Source organism: Arthroderma uncinatum (genome assembly GCF_011692745.1).
Source record: "Arthroderma uncinatum strain CBS 119779 chromosome Unknown scaffold1, whole genome shotgun sequence".
Classification (NCBI taxonomy): domain Eukaryota; kingdom Fungi; phylum Ascomycota; class Eurotiomycetes; order Onygenales; family Arthrodermataceae; genus Arthroderma; species Arthroderma uncinatum.
The window spans coordinates 896162-913371 of record NW_022983863.1 but is presented as its reverse complement, the minus strand read 5'-3'; the positions used below and the strand labels follow the sequence as shown (position 1 = coordinate 913371).

At 48.0% G+C, this 17210-nt stretch overlaps 3 protein-coding genes across 3 annotated transcripts; 2 read left to right on the top strand and 1 right to left on the bottom strand.

Moving 5' to 3' along the window:
• Positions 1–3376: 3376 nt before the first annotated feature.
• On the top strand, positions 3377–4024 carry GIQ15_00288 (phosphotransferase family protein; the record flags this gene model as incomplete). The annotated part of the gene is made up of 1 exon (XM_033547705.1): positions 3377–4024. The coding sequence occupies one exon, from the start codon at positions 3377–3379 to the stop codon at positions 4022–4024; it is 648 nt and encodes a 215-aa protein (XP_033408656.1).
• A 5759-nt stretch (positions 4025–9783) lies between these two features.
• GIQ15_00287 (uncharacterized protein) lies at positions 9784–12375 on the top strand (the record flags this gene model as incomplete). The annotated part of the gene is made up of 1 exon (XM_033547704.1): positions 9784–12375. The coding sequence occupies one exon, from the start codon at positions 9784–9786 to the stop codon at positions 12373–12375; it is 2592 nt and encodes an 863-aa protein (XP_033408655.1).
• A 1321-nt stretch (positions 12376–13696) lies between these two features.
• On the bottom strand, positions 13697–14686 carry GIQ15_00286 (PAF acetylhydrolase family protein; the record flags this gene model as incomplete). The annotated part of the gene is made up of 1 exon (XM_033547703.1): positions 13697–14686. The coding sequence occupies one exon, from the start codon at positions 14684–14686 to the stop codon at positions 13697–13699; it is 990 nt and encodes a 329-aa protein (XP_033408654.1).
• Between the last annotated feature and the right edge of the window lie 2524 nt (positions 14687–17210).

Genomic DNA, 17210 nt, shown 5'->3' with positions numbered 1-17210 from the left:
CGATCTTGGTCGGCGAGAACGCGTGGCTTGCCACAGAAATGCAGTCGGGTTCATTAGCGTTGAGAATTCCATTTCGACAAGTGTTCTTCATAGCGAGGCCAAGTTTTCCTGTGTTAATCCATGGAGGTTAGAGCTTGATGGCGAGCTTTTTATGTCAGAGGAAGACAAACTTGGAAGAAGCTTGAGAACTCCCGTCGATATCGCGACTGCTGATGTAAGTATGATTAGTAAGCAGCTGTTAGCCGCCTGCACTTTCTGCTTCTAAGGACAACATCAACGATGCAGGCACAGATGTACTTTGCCAGTTTCCCCGGTGTATAGAAGTAAATAAAGCCTCTATATAGTCTGCTATTTACAATAGAGATTGTCCAATTCCGGTCAATGAACTGATTGGGCAGTATCTAATAACGGCTCTTTCCAGGGTACATGTCTATCCAAAATCTTCAAGCTTCATATACCACTCTTAAACAGCCTATACCTTGTACTTATAGACATGAGCTCTATAACATGAGATACGGTGTTTTAGCCTAAGAAGAGGGCACGAGTTGTTTGGTTTGGCCTCGAGAACATTTCATTGTTACTGATTATGTTGAAAGGACTACAAGCGTTGCACGTCTTGCAATATGATACCCTATGCATTGTATTTGTGTGGAGGGAGTTATCGACCCAAGAACGGCGAATATATGTTGATGTCTACTCACATTGCGTAGCTTCATCTCGGCAACACCCATCTTCCCCTTTGAAGTATAGCATCTACAGAATGCCAACTATCATACTCGGCCATCGGCACTTACGTCCAAGCGGAACTAACATGGACGCACACACACCGCGGCTCAGTCAATTCCTGTCACTGTGTTGTGATAGATTCATTCCGTTGGAACCCTGCATACGGAAGGCTGACACCTTTCTACCAGTAACACCACCAAACCTTGCAACGCACCCATTGGGTTCGAGTTACAGAGTTGGGATGTGACCTCCAGCGCATCCGCTTTTTTTATTTCAGTCTTTGCTACTACACCTTTTCGCTAGGTTATGACACCACCGACCCTCTTTTTTTGGCTATCTTTTGACTCTGTTAGGGTCGAAAAGCCATAGTAGAGGTCATTATGCCTTCAAGGCTGCTCATCGGAGTGACCCTAAAGACCCAGTCTGGCTGGGCTGGATAGTCTGGCTTTCCGAAGAGATTATGTGCTACGGCTGCCACCTGCCACCTGCGGCTCCACCCAAGCAGTTTGTTGCTTTAGTGACGAGACAGTAAACTGTGAGTGAACACGCAGACGGACGTATAGCCAAAACGTCACGTCGGCCTTGAATATCTCTGTGTGGTTACGTATTTCGATTCTTCGCTGAAGCAGGGCTTTTGGTTTTGTGAAATGCAAGATATCTCGTGCGCTATGCATGTCGCTACATCGAGTGGATAGCGGATGGATAGGCATTGATTTCGAAAATAATTTCATGCATACCGCGACTAATACCAAGGCAGGGCGCTTGGTGTTTGGGCGGTTTACTCTTTATATTGATACTTCACCCTGCATCTTTATCATACCGACCTAAACACGAGTTTAGAATAGGGTTAATTCAAGTCACGACATCCCCTATCAGCATATCAGAGATACAGGCGTTTACCCTTCATCGCAAAATATGGTACTGGCTGAAGGCCTGATGTCAAGAGGCTATTTGCAATCTACATCTATTTGTCTGAGCTCACATACCTGGGATTTTCATACCTCAAGTTGCTGGTATCACTTCAGTGGCAAAAATCTCGATATACCCAATCATCCATCTGTGCAAATCATTGCCTCCTCCACCCGGTGCCAGAAAGCGAATGTTCGATTTTGCATCACACAGTGTTGATGTAGCCATATGTCACCAATATCAACTTTACCTATTGAGGGTCTTTCTATATTTTCTAGGAAGCGAGGGTGGGTGGAGTGTACTGCCGATTCTACACTACGAACAAAGGCAAATATAAATATGCCAATTTTAACGGATACCAGACTACCATTCCGAAATGGTGTTTCGATAGCAAGACCGCAGCGTTATCTTGGAGATACCTCCATCGGGGAGAGTTACTTATTTCTGGACACATGATGCTCCTACTGCGATGTCCGATATTGCGGGGTTGAAATGAGAAATTATGAATGGGCTTTCGATAAGCTATACGCTAAGCATCAATAACGCAGGATATCATATGGAGTCCTTTATTCAATACCTTGACACATTTGGGCCACACCTAAGCCGTATGACACCAGCCTGCAAGGAATGATTGTGTCTCCCCACCATCGCCCCTCGTCACCGTGCGCTCCACTAACTTGATAATGGCGGCAGGGAAAAATCTAGCTTTAGAAACTTTTTAGCAGTCCAACGATGTAGGCCAACCAGAGTGGCCTTATATACCGGGCCCCAAATTATATCCTTTGCAATTACAATAGTGCATATACCCGTTATCTATAACTGCTTCCCACCAATCACCCAGGAGCGGCCCAAGCTCTACGTGGGCAATCCCGATATTCGAAGATCATACCACTTTCAAGGTGCTTTAAAGAGCCTAGAGAAGAATCCCTCCTGGTATTTGGCAAGGATTGACATTCATTCGCAATTGGAAACCCTAGGCTGGTTGATAGGGTTATCAAAGAGGCTTAACAGCTTACTCCGTACGCTAGTTGCGATTAGTCGCTTAGCCTACCCCCAATCCCCAACTTTGCCAGTTGTAGTTCTATGCTACAGTTACCATATGCCATCATTACTGTCCCATATCTAGTTCGTGGACGTAACCGGGCCCTCATCACAGACCTCAATGCAACCTTATGTGAAAGAAACCTACGATAGGAAGTGTACGGGGTACATCTTCCACAAATGAAACAGATACTAGGGATGTTTATGGTAAGGTGGCAGACAAGGCAGAATCTTGAAAAGGAACTGGCACGACGGAGTACTCCGTAGTTTATTCGTTTATTGGCGACTTGTTTTGCGACTCGGGTCATGCCACTTATTCGTTGGTCATGCATGTCTTAAAGATTTTAGCCATTTATTATGAATAAGACGTGGCTTTTGTGGACGAGGTGAGGCTGAAGGGTAGGTGTTTTTGTCGACTCTTGATACTAGATTTTGGCTATAGACATCCAATCAGGTTACTAACCGGCTAAACACCCTGTATCTATCAAACCGGTGATATAGCTAATCAAAATATTCCCCCGTATACTTAACTGAACAAATTACACCCAGAGTATAATATATATTTTCTGATAGGCCGAGTCAGGTTATATAATACGCTTCCCCTTTTTGTTCAAGGCGTATCCCAACCTATTCATATCATCTACCATACCACCATCCTATACCCAGACGACAAGCCTAAAGTTTCCATTGTACCCTTACAATGGACGCCGACAATGAGGCTTGTAGGCAGAACGACACTATGTTTATTGTGTGGACAAGACACTTGGAGAAGTACAAAACGGATGAATTGGCGGCCAGACTCGCCTTTAAACACCTTAGCCGAGAGCCAGTCGATGCCATGTACCACTCCCAAGGTTCCTTCAACCGCTGTTACCGAGTCAAGCTCAGAGATGGGCCTGATGTGCTTGTACGGTTTCCGCCTCTTGGAAGGTCGATGTTTCGTCAAGAAAAACTTGAGGACGATATCGCTGTGATGGAATATATCGCCAGCAATACATCCATTCCGATCCCTCGCGTCTTGGGCCATGGCAAGTCCGCCGTAGGTCCATACATGATACTAGAATTTGTCGAGGGGAAGGTATTGTCTGAGTATCTCAGAGCCTCGCAAGACCCCAAGGTGCCATCAACCCTGAATTTGGACCTTGATGCCACTACCTTACGCGAGGCCTATCGTGGTATGGCAAAGATCCTGTTGGAGCTCTCTACATGTCGGTTTCCAGCAATCGGTGGCCTTGTTCAGGGTGCCTTGGGGGGCTTCTCAGTAGAGAAACGGGCGATGACTTTCAATATGAATGAATTTGTTGGGCTTAGAAACTTCCCTCCCAAAAGATTATCCCAGCACTCCTAGTCAGACACAACCACATACCTTTGGTCTCTAGCCAATGACCATTTTTATCATCTAAAAACACAGCACAACGATGCAATCGTAGATGAAGATGACTGCCGGAAGAAATACATTGCGCGTTGCTTGTTTCGTGAAGTTGCTCGTCAATTCTGCAAAACGTATAATAATAGGCTATTTGTATTGTTTTGTGACGACTTACGTCCCTCCAATGTGCTTGTTGACGAGGAACTTCGAGTTCGCGCTGTTATAGATTGGGAGTACTGCTATGCTGCCCCCGCTGAATTTACCTACTGCACTCCGTGGTGGCTATTGCTAGCTCGTCCAGAGGCGTGGGAGGCAGGCATCGACGATTTCTTAGCTCACTACATATCTTGCCAAAGGGTCTTCCTTGAGGTTTTGAAAGATTGTGAGAATGAGTTGGCCGAAAGTGGTGTTGGCCTTGAGGCACCCCGTCTCTCAGCGCATATGGCTCGTCGCTGAAAAATGGCGATTTCTGGGTTTTCCTTGCAGCAATTTGTAGTTTTTCATTCGATGATATCTACTGGAAGTTCATACATCCAAGGTACTACGGCCATTTCGAGTCTACAAACGGCTGACAGAAACTGTTGAAGGAGGAGGAACAAAACGATATTGAGATATTCATCCACGAAAAGATGGAACAGATGAAGGAACGCAGCCTCGATCCATACCGAACTCTTGAGGAGATGACAAATGCTTAGATTCTAATTTCCTGATTCCATTAGGCATCCCCCCTCAGTCCATCATCCTCCAAATACCAGCACCAGTTTTAAACCCCTAGCTGTTCATTTCCACATCTATAGATTGCAAATACGCTCTACACCTGGGGATAGTCACATGACTGTGTTTGAAGGCTGTGATTAGTAATAAGGCACCCCTTTTGAGATTGCGGGCGTGTCAAAATAAGTGCAACTACGTATTCCGTGCCGTGGTTAATATTATTATTGCTCGTCCAATATCCAATTATGAAGAGTCGATGACCGCAAGCCGGTTGAAATAGGAAGTCCCATCGATTTCCAATTTGTCATGGCTCCTTGAGCCCCGAACGATCGTCATCCATGATTGTTTATTCCATTTTAAAATGGCCCCGTAAGTTAGCTACTTGCCAGCCACCATATTGTCGATTAGTTGACATAGTTCGCATGATGGAGCGAGCGGGTATATTCGGCGGCTGTGTTAGCTGGATAGGGTTAACGATGAAAACCAGCTGGTTAGCTATCTATCTCAGCACGGATCCATGGATGTATTCTTCGTCTAAGATTCACATGCGGTGTGTGTCAGTGGTGCGCGGTATTTGACTGTGAAAAAGTACGCCTGACGATTGGATAAAAGAGAAGTAAAAGCTACCTTGGAGGGTTGGAGAAGCGAAGAGGCAACCCGATAACGATTGACATGGGTTATTACGAGATTGATATTCGATGGCATCAGTGGGAGATGGGAAGAAAAAAGCATAGTTGGGGTAGATATCTCCACCCACACGAGAGAACGAGATTCGTTAACATTAACCAGTTCCGGTCTACGAACAGGTCATCTGTCCGCGTCTTTGCCATGCATCTTGTTAAAGTTTCGTATGGGACAGGCATGCTATCTCATCGTCAGAAGCAATGTGATGGATCTAGATGAGCATGCCAGAAAGCTGGGGTTGAACGCGGCCAGGACCGTGACCATGAAGAAAGTACCCGCCACCGAGTAGCGTGTGCTATGAAGGGATGAAGCTGACTCTGCGCCTATCTCGTTTTATGTTAATGTGGAAGATAATACCGAGAATGCTCGAGGGTGCGGATGTAACATATAGCCAGCGGCGCGGTTGAGACGGCGGCGGGTGACGGATAGATAGCCCTGTCCTTCACGGTGATCTATCGTTTCTAGGTCCAGGATCGGTGAATGGTGATAACGAGATGGGAGAAGCATTGACGGCCAAGGTGGCATGAATAAGATACACCCTAGCCGTGGCACAGAGTAACAGAGTACAGCGCAAGCGCCAACTGCCCTGCAGATTGAGCTACTCCGTACTCCCTCGTTGAACGGTGAGAAAAAAAAAAAGGAGAGGCCATATAAGAGAGTGGTAGCACATGTCCCTCGTTGGCTGTCTTTCATCCTGCTGTCTTCTTCTGGGGAATTGGCATGTCTGAAAAAGCCGTTAATCGTCCCCTGCAGCGGTGTATCGTAGTACCACACCTGTGTGTATACGTCGTATCTGTGAGGTTACTTTCTAGTTAATTGTACTCCGTACAGTGGAAATGGGGGTTGGGAGGCGTTTTTTGGCTTTTGCCCCTTAAATATCCATACATCCCTGACGGTTGGTATCCAGGCACGCTCCATAATTACCTGGCCAGGTTCTTCCTCTTTCAAACTGATGAACATGTGCCTATGCTGCATACTTTCATATCTTTGTTAATATCGTTGCTCAGGCGATGCGTATGCGTGCATTAAACTCGGGGATATCGCGCGTACCTACTCTCTGCACGAGGTATATACTAGATAAAGAACTGGACAGGTTCGAGTGCAGGCATGGGTGTACCTTTGCTTCTGCATGACAACCCTGTCACGGTTCCTTGTATTCTATATGTATAATTTGTAATGCCTGAACCCAGCCGTCACTCCGTTGGGCGTGGGTGAGGGTTTGGCTGTGCTATCCCCAAGGAACGGCTTTCTTCAGAAAGATCTCCCAGCACCGACAGACTGATGTCGGCAGACGGACACATCTTCCGGCAGCAGGGATAGCCGCTTTCACAAGGAACTCTTTTACATATCTTATGCAAGCATGTCTGTATCTGTATACACACCATTGCGGAATGATGCGTGCTCAGCGTAGTGGCAACGGAATAAAGAACTGGAGAATAAACAAGGAACAGGATATGCGAACCAGAGAAAGGAAGATGTGGTACGAACAGTTAGTTAGACAAGCAATTTGCTCCTGTATTCGCCTTCTCCTCCGAGCCATACGGGGGTACTCCGCAGCCAGGGCCCGGAGCGGAAATCAACGAGTTATAAAATCAGCGAGGCAACGTTATATATGTTTTTTAGCCACACATCCACAAGCCAATTTCATGCATGTAACGCTGCAAGTTATTTAGCGTTTTAAGTGGCTACCTGACGCGCCGTATGCTAAGGGCCGAATTAATGAGAAAACGATAGACTGCTTTTGTGATTTATTATATGTGTGTCTGAGGACTTGTACCTGTGCAACGCGAGGTATATATATATGCAATATATGGAGTACTGTGGCCGTTGGACGGTGATAGTATGATATGAATCACGCCGGGAAACTCGGTGGATCGACTGTCTTTTTATGAACCGATTGGCCGTTGACGTGGTCACAGCAGCGTTGGTTGTCATTGTAAGTTGCAGACAGGAGCTGAAGACCGGAGCTGGAGCTGGAGCTGGAGCTGGAGTTGGAACTGGCAGGGCGCATGCAATTACCGATGGCCACGACTGGCAGAGCCAGAGCGGGCTGCATTGAATAATCAAACATGGGGATCCAAATATGAGATCTGATGGTTGACCTGACAACTTGGGCGTTGTCGAAGGATCCGCTGTTCACCTTGGGCTGGAAGATAATCTCCTAGCCGCGTCGACGAGTTTTTTTATTCCTTCCATTCGTCGACGCGTCCGCCTTATTTTCCGATGGAGCCTGAAGCTGAGGCTGAGAAACGGATGTTTCATCTCCCCCATTGGAAATCTCGACGATAGGGCTGATGGCTCAAAATGAGACATCCAACGGAAACAAGCAACCTGGCTAGCTGATGTCATCACCATGACGATGGGCTCCGTATTCCACCGTAGTCCCGTTACTCTGCGTACCTTGATTCGCGGGACGATGATGGCTTGCGAGTGGAGACACGAAATGGATCAGGTTGAATATAACACAGCAAAGATCTCATTTCCCACTCGGGTCAAATGAGAAGAGAGAGGAGAGGAAAGGAGACGAGATACAGGGCAGGGTCAACGGGACCAGCACAAGCATTGCAATGTCGCCCAAGCCGATCATATAGATGGGCCAGGATCATTCCCCTGCCTTAGTCGGCGGTAGCGGCCTGCCACGCAGAGGCAAGGGAGGAGCCAGCAGGAAAAGAAACGAAGAAAAAGAAACCGCCCAAAAGGAAGCCAAAGAAGCAAAAAGAGAAGCCAGAGAAGCCAGAGGGAGCCACGGTCCAGTCGGGTGCAAAACACAGTGCCATCGGCTGATTGGCGAGATACCTCCCATCAAAAGGCATCAATAAACACAGGCAAAAGGGGGCCCCACCGGCGCTACTGGCATGCGCTATCCTATCCTCCGCAGCGACGAGGAAGAGACAGTGAGAGAATTGCTTTTGGGGACGGAGTTAGGTGCAGCGAAATACGACGGGAGAAGCGGCGGTGGCTGGATCGATGTACATATCATGAGACAGTATATGAATGCAGTGATATCAGTGTATCTTCAATGTACTCCGTAGATGTATTCCAAGCGTTCGCAGTGCACTCCGTAGTATTCCCAAGCGTTCTCAGCATGTATCCGCAAGGCAGTGTGAGTGCTCGGGCGCATGACAGCAGCCTGCTCGACTAACTGAGTCCAGGATCAGGCCAGGGTTGGGCCAGGGCCTGGCAGGGATCGATCGCATCGTGAGATCCGCGATAGTCAGTAGAGCAGGCGGAGGGACGGATAGTTGGCGTCAACAGCTGTCAGGGCGCACGGCAGCGCTGCACTCGATGCAAGACATCCTGCCGTGCTCTTCTCCGTCTTCTTCTTCTCTTCCTTTCTTCCTCTTCCTCTTCCTCTCTTCTCTTCTATATGTCTTTATATCGGATGTTGTATATGTAATCTATGTAATCTATGTATGTTATATGCTGTTTCCTGTAACTTTTGTCCTGTTCCTGGGATACGCCAGGTGTGCCTGAACTAGGCCTCTTTGGGCGCTTCTCGAGGTCCTTCAGCCAGTAAGATGCCGTAGTAAGCCCTACTACCGCCAAGCCGTCCTCCCGGTGTCTCCACCTGTCTCCATCTCGGGCCATCTCCAGCCAGTCAAAGCGCCATAGGTGGAGCCATGCTGTATCTGCCGTACCGTCACCGTACCGTATCAGCCACCCCTGCCCCGGTCGCTTCCCGTCCCATGAACCGTTCTTTTCTTCTTCCTCTTCTTGCGCTTCATCTTCAACCTCTCCCTCTTCTTCTTCTTCCTCTCTCTCTCTCTCTCTCTTCTCTCTCTCGCTCAACGCCCTCCAACCTCCGCCGTCGCCGTCTTCTCCCTGGCTACAGTCGCTGTGGCCGTCCGTTCCTTACTTCGCACTCGACCTCTTCTCGCAACCTTCCGTGGCTTATCGCTGTCGCCTGAGTCCGGTCTCTCGCCAGCAACACACACCAACATCACCTCCAACACCGCCTCCAACACACGACCTGTCTCAATATTGGAGTCGTCTCTGGCATACGATGCGTCCGGGATATCTGGATTGTTAATAGGAAGAAAGAGGAGCACACAAACCGGCTCTCAAGTGTCTACTCAGTCATTTATTTGATCTGGCGGCATACATGAAGCATCAGATGCGAACACTTGGAAAGAGCAAGTAAAAGGAGAATTCTTCGATTCTTGCCCATACTTATTTTTTGACTCTTGTCCTGTCTTTGCTCCAACAGTTCAGTTCAGTCGTTCGGTTCTTCTTTTTTTTATTTATTTATTCCTTTTTTTATTATTCTTTTTTGTCTCATCATGACATCCATCACTCTTTCGGCCCATGAGACTTCTCACTGGGGCAGTTCCAGCATACACATGCATTCACAGGAATCTCCGAGTTACGATACACACAACACTTCCTACATGATCTCCTCTGCGCCTCCGAACCCGTCGTTTAGTTTTCCGGCTCAACCGTCGACAGACAACATGTCAAGCAGTTCACGTCGGGCAAGACGGCAGGCACCCGCTGCCCTACCTTCGTTTTCTTTCCCCCAGGCTCCCGCTGACTCTGGTGCTGCGGCTGCGGCTGCGGCTGTGACGGTGCCTGCTGCGGGGCCGGTCTCTCCCACGCTCGTTGAACCCGCCCCTCAGCTGCATACAATCGGTCACCGTCGACTACCCAGCGAACTGCTTGGTGATGTGTCCGCCCAGGCAGCCATCAACAATACCATGACAGCACCTTCAGCACTCCCTCATCCGGGTCCTGGACTTGCTGCTGGCCAGGGTCGAGGAGCACGCAGGCATGCCCACCGCAGATCACAGGCAATATCAAGTGTGGATTTGACTGCAGTGGCCAAAGCGTTCCCACCAGTTCCTGTCTGTGGAAGCGTACCGACCTCGCCCATCCTACCGTTCGCCAGTGATAAGAATGCCAAACTCTCATCACGGTCTTTTCCGGATATGTATACCTCCCAAGCGTCCCCGAAGCGGCCCATGCAGCAGACAGAGCCGTCCTGCAAAGACGAGGTTCCCGAAGTACCGCCAGCCCTCCGCCGCCCACTCTCAACAATATCGTCAGAGAGCAGCGTCTCAACCGTCCGTCCCAACCAGATATTTTCTGATCGTTCCGGCTCCGGGCAGAGAAGTGGTGCAACCTCCCCTCAGAATGAACCCTCGGCTCGGCCTAAAACTGCCGGCGCACAGCTGGCCATGAAGTGGAAAACTTTCAATCCTTCCAATGATAACGAAGTCGCCAAACGACCGCTCTCTGCTTCAGCATCTATGGCCTTGAACTTCAACCTGGCAGACGCTACAAAGGCCCAGGAGGCCAAGGGTGTCTCTGCTGCTAACGGCCCGGATGTATCAGACGGCGAGACGACTGATGCTGAAACGTCCACAATAACTCAACAACGAACATCACACGAGCGAAAACCGTCGAAAAAGCAAAAGAAAAAGCGTTCTTGGACCGGCATCCTGACTCGCAAGGGAAAGAAGCGTTCGTCGAAGAAACAGTCTCGCAAGGCGCCTACCCCTCCACCAGTGCTTACAAGAACCAACTCGGAGCTCGGATCTATGTATGGTGTCGATTTCGATCAAGATAACACAATAGTAATCCGCACTCCCACCGCCCAAAATGCTCCAAAAAGTCAACGATCAGGTGAAGCAGCTTCTACTGATGCCAGCCTGGAAACCGCATGGAAACCAAAAAGCTTCTATGAGCAACAAAGCAACCCTGACATATTTAGCCCTGTTATCGATCTCGATGCTGCCCTGGGTCCATTCAATACTCCTGAAATGGGGCATGAACGGAACATCACTAGCGGCTTCGTGATCGCCACAAAACGGATGTATAGCGGTGGACGTCGGGGTGAATTCGTGGGCCCAGAAATGCGATACCACAGACGGGCAGAGAGTGCGCCGGAAATGCCGCCGTTCGACCGCAGTTTCCTTAGTAACTCTCGATTCGGTCTGTCGGCTGCCATTGAGAACCCAGATGTGTTTGATGAGGAGGAAGAGGATGCCTTTTTGGCTCAGAACGATGACCAGCCCAAGAAGAACTCCGGTTTGGCAAAGGCAGACGCAACTGATAGCGAATCATCAAGCGAGGAGGAAGAAAGTGATAGTGAAGGAGCTGGCTTGGGCATCCAAGTAGTCGACTCCAGCCATCCACCAGACCTTTACCCAGCCTCTGTTGAAAGCCGCCCCAGTACCGCCCAGGTCGTCACTCCTCGCACCCCCTATGCTCAACCTATCGATTTCGAATCCCAGTCCCAACGCAGCAATAGCAACAGCACTACCTATCACCCTGGTAGCGTTGGCATCGTAGGCTCGGATTCTGGTCAAACTTCCCCACGCAATTTTGACGAAAAGCGCCCCTCCACCTCCCCCGAATTCATCTACAACATCTCGAACGCTACAAACCTTACGACTGCCCCTTCAATCATACCTCCAGTGCCTATGATCCCACAGGCATTCCCTTCCCCCGCCCCGTCAAACATATCCTTCGACGCTCCCCGCCTCAACACTGCATCTTCCTCCATCACAGACCGCCAACCCAGCTCGGGCTCCGTCTACTCCGGCGAGCCAGGATCAGACTACCTCCAAAACTCCATCGAGGATGTTCCGTCCCTAACGAGCTCCTCGTCAACGATGACAGGAAACATCCCTCGCCTTCCCAGCGCCATCTATGGCCGCAACCCAGGCGACCGGGCCGCCTCCTTCTCCCATGTGCTACAATTGAGCAGCAACAATAGTCATAATATCAACAATAACCGGCCTAGCTCGTCAAAACGTGCCAGCATAGTTAGCTTTTCGCGACTTGTTGGCGCTACTTCCGAGCGTAGTAAGCTCAGCTACGAGGAGAAGGCGCCTATGGATGAGCCAGACAAGCGCAAAAAGAAGGGCCACCGAATCAGTCGGTTGATGCAGTTCTGGAAAGTGAAGGATAAAGATAGGCGGAGGGAGTAGAGTTCTGGTCAAACAACGCTTACCACCTCTTACCCGCTTCCCCCTTTCTCTTCTCCCTACGGTTCTCCCACCTCAATTTCGTGGCATCTAACTGGTTTATTTACGGTTCATTATCAAGCCTAGCTTATTCTTCTTTTCTTTTCTTCTTTATTCCTTTTTGTGTTTCAATCGCTCGGAGTACATGGTAAGGCACGATATCACGGATAGGGCTATTGACTTATGGAGATCTGTTTGATTCTTATTTGGTTTTTCTCTTCTTCTTCTTCTTTCTTCTTTCTCCAAGTTCGTGTTCGATTCTTATCACACGACATTTTCAAAATCAAATGCTCAGAGCAAGTTAGTTCAGCTGCTTTTTTTAAAGAAACAAAACTCGCAAGCCATACTTGTTCCATTTTTCTTGCTCCTGCTTCCTTCAATCCTTCGTTACATGCTTATTATTTCTTTCCTTCTGCCTTGACTCTTAGGAGTATCAACGACCCACGACAACTCCTTCAAATGCTCAAAACACGCCTAAAGACCTTTCATTCTACCCTCCACTCTCTTACCATCATCATACCCTCTTTGACTTTCCATTTTGTTCGACTACCTGCATTTCGGCATGCGTACTAGCGCAGCACATTTGTTTTCTTCCCTTCTTTTCCAACTCTCCTAGCTCATGTTTATTTTTCGGTTTTTAACGACGTTCCCTATTCTAATCTCTCTTTAATCAGCCATTACCTTTTCCTTTTCTGTCACAAACGAAATGCATCTCCTTTTACCTGCCATTCTTTGATTTACTTCAGACCATACGACTTCGCGCACAGAGCGCACAGCACATGCAGAGAAAAGATACACACCTCTTTCAGCCCATTTACTTGCCGTTTTCTCATCTTATCAAAACTCCTCTCTCCTTTTTGTGTTTGTGTCTCATCCTACATGTCTAGATGTCGGCCAATTTCGATTCCTTTCCTTTTCCTCCTAGCTAGCCGTGGGATGTATATCTCCTCAGCTTAGTCTTTGCATTACACATCTACTTAACCCCTTACTTTATTTCCCGATCACCTCTCTTCTCATTTGGCGGGCGAGTACTTTGATTTAAATTTGAGGGACCGCAGGGAGAGAAAAACACCAGATACAGATGCAGAGAATACAGACACAGCAGAGTATTTCCCTCCATTCCTAATGACAGAAGTATGATCTTCTAGTAAATGTTATCAGTCTAGCAAGTCGATCCAGTAGTCTTCATAATAATACTTGTAGTTAGGTCGATACGAAATATAAAGTGCGTTTTTCATTTTAACTCATTTTCTTCAGGCATAGCTTCTCATTTGCAGTTGTATATCTAGTCCAGAAAGGTGATCTCTGGATACTTTGGGCTTGGTCCCTTGATAAGCCCTTCGTCTTTCCCAAACAATGAGAACTGGAAGAAATCGTTAACATATGCCTTGATAAATTCCATTCCTCTAACGCCTGGAATATCCCCAATCAGCTCTTCAATGGCGCTTTTGTCGATTACATCTCTTACTTTTGCAGCATCGATAATGATTGGGAAATCAGTGAAAGTGTTATGTCGGCCTTCAGGGATAGCAAGTTCCTTTTTCCAGGAATCAGGGTGAAGGCGGTCCATGGCCTTCCACAATGTGTTCCACGACGTGTCATTGTGTCGGTTATGGTAGAATGCTCCCCATTGCAGGTAAGGCTGGGGTTCTTTTCTTCCTCCGAGTCCTATTTCAACTGCAGGACCCCATAGACCGCCGTCAAGGTTAATGCCACTGTTGATACGGCCATCTTTGACCATAGATGAGAGAGTGGCAGAACCACCGAAAGAGTGGCCCAGCATTCCTATGCGAGCATGAGGAGACTTCTTTAGGGCCTGGTTTAGCACAAAGACGGTATCTTGGACACGAATTTCATTCCAGAAGGGCAGGACAGCAGGATCAGAGAAGTTGGCTCCTCCGCCCGTAATGATATCCCCGTTAAGGAACTCAACAATGTCTGTATCATGAGGGTGGTCCATGGCGATGACGGTATATCCAGCACTGGAAATAGTCTGCGCAACAGATGAATAGAGCAGTCTGGTTGTATTGGCTCCGGGGGAAAACAGAAGAATGGGGAACCCATGGTTGTTGCTCTGAGAGTCTGAGGCATATCCCTTCCTGGTCTCAGTGCATACCCTTATCCTGGACCCTGCAAAGAGACCGTTCACCCACCGGCCGCCAGATGCTGCCTGGAGAATAGCATCCTCCAGTTTGGCAGAAGCAGGTGGGAAAGTAGGAACATCCTCTGTTTTGACGCAGTGCTTTTCAGGAATAGGATCGAAGCGAGAGACCATTAGCCTGCGTGGATGGGTGGAATTGACATCCTTTCTAGACCAGTCTGTGAGTTCGAGGATTTCTCTCTGGACCTTATAAGGTCCTGAAGGCTCGGGTAGGAGGAAAGATGAAGGGATAGAGGAAGCAATTGCATTCGCGAAGAGAGAGCAAACGATTGCCCCTTGGAGAAGCATGATGAAGGTATATATGGGTCACATAAAACCTAGGGTGTATAGGTTAGAATGTGGAATATTCGTGGAAGGCTGTCTCCAGACTTAAATAATTTAGTTATATGGGCCACGGAGAATGCATATGGTTAAGGGTATAATCCTTCATCGGCCAAGGTGCATTTTTATTCCTTACATGGGATTAGGTTGATATAGGAGATCAAGCCTTTTAGTCAACTCTTGACCAAAGCCACCATATCTCGAGTGCATCATTGATCCTCTTCTCTGGAATAACATAAGCAATGAGGTTGCCCAAGTTGTCATGTTACATCGGTATTCCCTGTGTGAAGCTCAATCCTTCAAGTTGTGGATATGTTCTTCCTTCAGCCGATACGAACCATGCCTCGTTGACCAATTGCCAGTTATCCTCGTCGGACCCTTCGCTTTGCATAGAAACGAGACTTCGTATGACCCGGTTCTTTATAGGTACAGTTTCCTGCGCTTTCCCCTCATCCCTGGGGTTGAACAGTACGTTGTCCCTACATTTATATTATAGAGTTTGTAGTTGTACTGGTCCTCTACATCTGAGAGTCGCCGGTCAGCCTTGTCGACTCGTGGAAGCCCGCTAAATATCATAGAGAAGGGTATGGTTTGGGGCACAGCACAGATATAGTACACTTTAATTCATGGACGGATTTTGAATGAATTGCTTCGTTGTCTGTATAGCTACCTAATGAAGGACACAACTATTTATCTGCAGTTCGCCGATAAGCATGAACTTGGTACCTCATGTCTTCAAGAGCAATGCCTTCTCCAATGTTATACACCAAATGTGTGCGGTCACGCCGGAACCACCTTGATTCTTCAGATAAGACACATTCCCAACACCCGACAGCCGTGGTCAATAAAGTATGGTCCAGTAGGAAACGCATAGGGTATTTTCTTTCCGGCTTTTTCTCTTCACCTTTATTGTTAATGGTAGCTGAGGAGGCACTGCTGCTTTTTCCCTGTGGTTCGGCACCCTTGGATCCAAGCGACAAGGTTGAATAACTCCCGGGGCTATCGACGACCAGTAATATAGTCCCTGGTTGGGCTAGGTCAGTCAAACGTAGAAGCATTGCGACCGTTCCGGGCATGGAGGTTGAGAAGAGTTCGTTCAAGGTGAACATGAGTGTTATCAAAATTGTTTGGGGTCGGTGCGGTTCGATATCTCGGCCATACAGATTAGTTACTTCCTTCGTGGGCGGAGATATTATATGTGATAGTTGCTCTTCTGAGAGTTCCAGTATATCTTGTTTCTGGAACGTAATTGCAAGATTTCCAGGCTCTAGTAGTGGAAGCGGTATACTGTGATTCTTTGTGCTGATCGATTCGGATGTGCACCCTTGGGATAGCCTATCAATCACCGGTTGCCAGTCGGCTATGTCAAGGGCCGTGACTGAAAGATTGAGGCTCGATCCTCGAAGCCGGTCAGCCCCGGCCCCCCACCGTATAGCAGCAGCCAGTGCTACGACTTCTGCTCCTGCTCCGCCACCAATGCAGAGAACATGCTGGTTGCGTATAGCTTCCGTTACAACTCCTGGAGGAGGTAAATGTACAGTTGCATCCGCGTCGCCCTTCCATGCCAGCTGTAAAACCGCATCAAAAATCCCAGTATAAGCAAGAGCCCTCCCGGCACTCCACCGAAGGGCGTATGCCCTTAATAAGTCGGTATTCGCGTCGGCAAAGGCAGAGTTAAAGTCTCTATTAAAAAGATGTGACTTGATGGTTTGGATTTGTTCCTTCAGAGCTGTGCCAGCTTCTCGTTGGGTAGAAGACTGGGTGAGAAGTGCATCCGAAAATATGTTTAAAATCAGCTGTTGTAGTTCAACTGGCGTGGTACGAATGATTATCTCGGGGCTAGACGGTATCCTCCGGGGTAGGGTATCCTTTTTCTTCGACTTTGTAGTCGTCCTCGGCTGTGATCGGGATGGTTGAGGCATTGCTGCTTAGTCTAGTAACCCCGTATGGACGTTTCGTATCTCCGTCGTGTTTGATAGAGTAAGATTATTTTGTTATTTGTGACCTGGGAGGATGGAATATATAGTCAGACCCGTATGCGTAGGATGTGAATAAATCTGGGTTTTAGCTGGGGCAAGTTCTTTGGTGTGGGCCACAACTTCTATAACTATTATGACTAAATGTTTACCAAGAACCGCGCTCTCGCAACATGATGGCGGCTTTGTTCGTCTGAAGGAGTACTACTGCTGGAATTTGGGCACTGTATTTATATTTTTATCGAGAACTGAGATTATGGACTATTTATCACGCTGATGCTGTATCTCCTCTTCTCGAGTGAGTGATTTTGTCGATGGCAAACGCCTGCCTGGTCTGTCCA